Below are 6000 nucleotides of genomic sequence, written 5' to 3'. Positions count from 1 at the left end.
CTGCTGGACCGGGCGGGGGTGGGGTTACGCATGCGCCGGGCACCTGGGGTGGGGCTCCTGGGGCCCGACGCACACGAATGGCTTGGGCCGGCCCTGCCTGACACACACTTGCCTAAACAGATTTTCTACGCCCAGCTGAGGACTGGGGGGATGAGGTGTCATGGTGGGCAGAGGAAGCACTAAAGGGACGTCCTTAAGAACACCTGGGTAAAGTGCAGCATTGAAGCTGACACCTGGGAGAGGCAAGTGGGGTAACCTGGAGGACCACCATCAAGAACAGTGCCCAGCACTTTGAGATCAAGCGAGGTCTCCACGAAGAAGGTCAGGGAGCCCGACGTAAGGAGCCTGCCCGGACCCGAATTGGTGTCGGCACCACTGGAGACAGACACCTCACATGCAGCCACTGCCCATGATCCTTACCAGAATTGGCCTAATTTCTCATCTACGTACTCATCAGTAATAGGCATCCAAGGGGAAATCTTACTCGCTTCGAGGGATCCTGGAGACAGCATCCTGCCATGAGTGCAGGGGCCTAGAAGACTCTCCAGGTCCCTGCCAGTCTTACGATTCTACCTTTAATCTAGTGTAAATGGTGAATTCTCTGCAACTTGAAGCCTTTAAACCATGATCTGAAGACTTCAATAATTTAAGCCAGTGGTTCTGGGTCTATTACCGGATCAGGTGGCCCATGATGTGCCGGTCACACAAGATGACATTGATGGTCCTTCTGGTGCTAACGTCTATGAGCACGTCGGTTCCTCTTTGGTGTCCAATACCTGTTTTGATTCATTCTAGACGGTGGGAATGACGTTTTCTTCCCAGTCCAAGTGAGTAGGTATGTTCGTTGGGTCAAACGGAGCCACCTCAGCTGGGGTGAGAGATCCAGATTTTGCAACGCGAGGACTCTTTTCCCCACCTCTGGTGCAACATCAGACAGGATGGACTCCACCCCAGGGAGTCAGCAGAAGGAGCCTGTTGTTATTTATTATTTGATTGCAATAGTGCCTAGAGCCCTAGTCACAGAGCAGGACCTTGTGCTAGTGCTGTACAAACACTGAGCAAAAAGGGCTATCGACAGATGCAGGGCTGGCCTTGGGGAGGGCAGCGTGGGCGACTGGGCATGGGTGGGGGCTCGCCGCGGGTAAGGAGTGGAGTGGGGCAGGGCGGGGGTGTGGGGCTGTGGAAAGGAGCTTGGGGTCAGGGAGTGGAAGCTGGGGTCAGAAGCAATGAGGGGGGTGGGGTTGCCAAAATATAAGTTCCCCCAAGGTACCATTTTCCCTAAGACTGGTCCTGCTCAGATACAGCCAGAAATCTCCTGGAATTTTGCCACCATCTCATCCTACCCAAACGCAGCCCTCTGGACAGAACATAACCCAACACTGAGGCTGATCACCACCTCATTAACACTCCCGGTTGCCTTCCCCAAAGGGGTTTTTTAATAATCAAGCAACTTGTAAAGCCCTTAGACTATATGAAGTGTTGCTTATGATCATCCCCAGGAGCAACACACCATGCAAATGCCCATGACTCTCCAAGCTGTCTACACCTGAGTTTGCTCTGAGCCAGTCCCTTTGGCACGACCTAAGAGCCGGTGCTTGGAAGTGACAAACTCCAGCTGGAGCTTGGGTCAGCAACTCCTGCCCATTTTTCCTCCCCTAGTATAAAGCCCAAACAGAAGTAGCAGAGATCTGGGAGGGGGAGGGGACTGTACCTCCAGCTAATCAGTTCCGATAGGGAATGGAAGAGGGCGGAACAAATATTTTCATGCTTTGTAACCAGTCATGCTGGTTTGCCTATAAAAAATAGAACAGGCGGGAGCACGGCTGTTCACTTCACACACGTTTCTGGTCCCAGGCCAATCATGAAGGAGCAGAGAGTCGTCCAGGTGTCAACAGAACATCCCAGCTACGCTGTTTGTGTGGTGGGCACAGAGATCTCTGTAGACATCTACAGGTAAGACATGAATTTTTAATACCTGGAGATTTACTGATTCTTGTCACTTTCTCTAACCCATTTCAACTGGACAAGTCCATCACAGTGGGGGTTGGCCTCTTGTATTTTGTGGATTGCAGCTGAGCAAAACATGGATCTAAACATCCTCCCTGAAATTTGGATCCCGTCTCTGGCCCTCCATCCAAATTTTCTAGTTAGCGTTGGCGTAGTATGAGATCTGGAGTGAAAGGCTCCTATTTTCAAAAGGGAGTCGGACACTTATTGAAACTCCAGGAGAATAAGGAGGTCACTTTTGAAAATGATGCTTGGATGCTTTTGGAAATTTTCCCTCGGTCTCTTTGCACAATTTCCATTGCTGGAAGCAGACCACGGCCTTGCATCACCTTTTCCCCAGACACACATGTGACATATTGAAGCAGTTCTGAAAAGCATAGATTCAAAACACAGGCAGCTGAGACAACTGCAGATATGAAAGCCAGTGCACGCCCCTGCTAAATGAATACTATTTCTGGCCATCAGTGTGCAAGGCAGCAAACTGTCTAGGTGAGTAACTTGTAAAGAATTAAACTGAATAAAGAACAAATATGCATTCTTCTAAGTGCATAAAATACATAAATATGTCCGAGTAAGCTTAAAGGGATAACTGCAGGGAAAAAGATTGCCACTATGTGAAGTACAAGGGGCATTTTATTGTACAGAAATGAGGGTGTATTTGCTAATGCTGTTGCATTATTACAATTTAATAACTTTGTATAGTGAAATAGTACAAACCAAGCTAGGAGCCTGTTTTATAGACTCATAGAATCCTAAGGCTGGAAGAGACCTCGCAAGGTCATCGAGTCCAGCCCCCTGCCCAAAGCAGGACCAACCCAACTAAATCAACCCAGCCAGGGCTTTGTCAGGAGGAGACTTAAAAACCTCTAGGGATGGAGATTCCACCCCCTCCGTAGGGCAGGCCCGGCTCAAGCCATTCCTGCGCTGCGGGCAGCGGGCGCGCGACGCGTGTGCGGTTCCACCCCCAGGCGCACGGTGCATGCATGGACCCACCCCTTGGCACGTTGTGCACCTTACAGCTGCAATCGGGCATGCGGCGCCCCTTACAGTTGCCATCAGACGCCCCCATAGGTTGGCACCCCGGGCAGCTGCCCGGCTAGCCCCCCCCTTAATCCGGCCCTGCCCTAGGGAACCCATCCCAGTGCTTCACCACCCTCCCAGGGAAATAGTTTTTCCTAAAATCCAACCTAGACCTCCCCCACTGTAACTTGAGACCATTGCTCCTTGTTCTGCCATCCCTCGCTACTGAGAACAGCCTCTCTCCAGCCTCTTTGGAAACCCCCTTCAGGAAGTCGAAGGCTGTTCTCAAATCCCCCCTCACGCTCCTCTTCTGCAGACTAAACAAATCCAAATCCCTCAGTCTCTCCTCATAGCTCATGAGCTCCAGCCCCCTAATCATTTTGGTTGCCCTCCGCTGGACCCTCTCCAATGCGTCCACATCCTTTCTATAGTGGGGGGCCCAGAACTGGATGCTAGTTGACATAGAAGCGTGTTTAGGATTTATGGGGCCCTAGGCTGTGCTATTAACCTGGTGCCCCCATGCCCAATGGTAGCCTGGGTGGGGATGATGAATTTCTGATGATGTGATTTTAGAAGCTTGAACAACACACTATTGAAATATGCTTCAAGCAAACTTTAAACTAAGGTCCTGTCGACTGACAACACTGGTTCTACACACGATCATTATGTTTTTCTATTACCCGGAGCCCCACTGTGCGAGGCTGTCTACACACATCACGAAAATCATTCCTGTGCCTGCAGTCTAGAGCACGCGGGTCTCAACCTTTTTCTTTCTGAGGCTCACCCAACGTGCAATAAAAACTCCATGGCCCACCTGTGTGTCACAGCAACTGTTTTTCTGCGTATAAAAGCTAGGGCTGGCATGGGGACAGGGTGGGGGGGGGGAGGGGGAGCAGGGAAAATGCCTTCGCTCCCCCCCAGCTACATTTTTTAAGCTTCAGACTGCAGTGGTGGGGTTCAGAGCCCCGAGCTTCAACCCAGACAATGAGGCTTTGGTTTTCTGCCCTAAGCCCCATGACTCTAATGCTGGCCGGGGTGATGTGTGTGTGTGTGGGGGGGGGGGGGTTACAAAAGGCCACGTGCCCCCCCACCCAAACACTGTGGAGGGGAAGGGAAGGGACCAGCAGCCACCAGGTACAAATGTCCTGTCCTGTGGATGGTTCGTTCAACCATCCCAGACCCCATGCTTTGGGGGCCCTATAGGGCCCAGGCAATTAATGGGGGCCTGGTGCCAGCAGTGGGGTTGGTCCCCCCACACTTCCCAGCAAGGGTGGGAAGCAGAGCAACCCATCCCCAGCCCTCTCTGCTGCCCAGGCTCCCAGCCGCATGGTTCCGCCTCCCGCCGTCAATGAGTGCGGGGTGGGGGGCAGTTCCACCCCTTTCCCCACCCCCATTGCACAGCGATGCAGGGACATGGCTGGGACCCGGGGAGCAGAGCGGGCTGGGGTCAGGTGGCTCTGCTTCCCGCCCCGCCCCACCACTGAGCATGGGGGGAGGGTGACCCCTGCTGCTGGCACCAGGTCCCCACTTGTCCCCTGGGCCACATTGCGGGGGGAGGGGGCTTTGGGGAAGAGATGGAATGCGGGTAGGGAGGGGGGCAGAAGAGGCGGGGACCTCTCCCAGGCTAAAGGTGACATGGGAAGGACTCGTGGGGGACAGTCATGTGCGAAGTGCCCCCTTTTGTGTCCCTCCCTGCTGTCGCCACTGACGCTGGCCCTGCTTGGTGGACCCTTGAAACCGGCTTGCAGCCCCCCAGGCAGCCTCGTAACCCTGGCTGAGAACCATGAGTCCATGTAAATGTCAGCATGAAGCCACCGATGCCCTGTTGTTACAGACGAGGCGGTGGCTGGGAACCAGTTTGTAGTGGTGAGAATTTGACTGCAGCTGCAGTAGGGTTGGGGGTTAAGGGTTAAAAATAGCCTTTGGCTATGAAGAGAGTATGGGTAGGGTGCCAGGCCCTGGCTGGCTGGGAGCTTCCACCCTCACCAAAACCTTTTCCCCCTTTCACCTTAATGGCAGTGGCCAGCACTACTGCCTGCCAGGCACGGAGGCCATTGGAATCTATAGAGGTTAGGTACCTCAAGATGTTTTTTTTTTTTTAAATAATGGAGATTACTTATCTCCTAGAACTGGAAGAGACCTTGAAAGGTCATTGAGTCCAGTCCCCTGCCTTCACAGCAAGACCATCCCTGATGAATTTTTGCCCCAAATCCCTAAATGGCCTCTGCAAGGATTGAACTCACAACCCTGGGTTTAGCAGGCCAATGCTCAAACCACTGAGCTATCCCTCTCCCTATGTTTGCCCATAGTAAATAGGCAACCTCTGTGTCACCCCCACACACAGCCAATCCAGGAGAACACAGGCACATCAGGCACCAAGCCTCAGTTCTGCAGTCCACTTCCTTTGGCAGCCATGTCCTTCCATGGAATAAAAACAAGCGGAACAACTCTCAACCACCCAGTGACCTTAGCGGGGTCAACCTCTTCTCTCCTTTTCCCATTCCCTTGAGTCATTGTTGTGGCTGAAAACCAATTGAAAACCAATCAAGGCTGTTTACATTGAGAGTGCATGACTAAGGGAGCATGAGTAACCGACTGGTCTAAGAATCACCTCTTAAAGGCAAACAACAGGTGAGGCCAACCTAAGTCTAACCTCATTATTTGACTGAATCATTCAGATAGGCTGGTTGCGAGAGCCAGGTAAAAGATCAGAATTTTCTCCATAGGAAATTTGTTTGTTCACTAAAGTCTGTTCCAAATCCAAACCGAATCCAAAGACCCACAAAGGTGTTTGCAGTAGTTTAACTGCACTGGTTTCAATGCATATTTTAGGTGACAACAGCACACATTCCCCTTTGCAGACAAGCTCTGAATTCAGGTTAGCAAAGGAATACAGCAATTCCTCATTTAACACTCTAGATGCGTTTCTGAAAATGTTTGTGCTAAGCGAAAACGTGCGATGCGGGGTCAATT

At 52.0% G+C, this 6000-nt stretch overlaps 1 protein-coding gene across 1 annotated transcript in view; it reads left to right on the top strand.

Moving 5' to 3' along the window:
- Positions 1 to 1806: 1806 nt before the first annotated feature.
- LOC102445288 (protein-arginine deiminase type-3-like) overlaps positions 1807 to 6000 on the top strand; it is a 46513-nt gene continuing 42319 nt past the window's right edge. Inside the window, exon 1 of the mRNA XM_075906414.2 lies at positions 1807 to 1953. Within this exon, the coding sequence (XP_075762529.2) occupies positions 1862 to 1953 (92 nt within the window). The 5' untranslated portion in view covers positions 1807 to 1861. The remainder of the gene's footprint in view (positions 1954 to 6000) is intronic.

Source organism: Pelodiscus sinensis, chromosome 24, assembly GCF_052426305.1.
Source record: "Pelodiscus sinensis isolate ZL-2025 chromosome 24, ASM5242630v1, whole genome shotgun sequence".
NCBI classification, from domain to species: domain Eukaryota; kingdom Metazoa; phylum Chordata; order Testudines; family Trionychidae; genus Pelodiscus; species Pelodiscus sinensis.
Note: the sequence above shows the minus strand (reverse complement) of the source record. Positions and strands in the feature narration are given on the sequence as shown.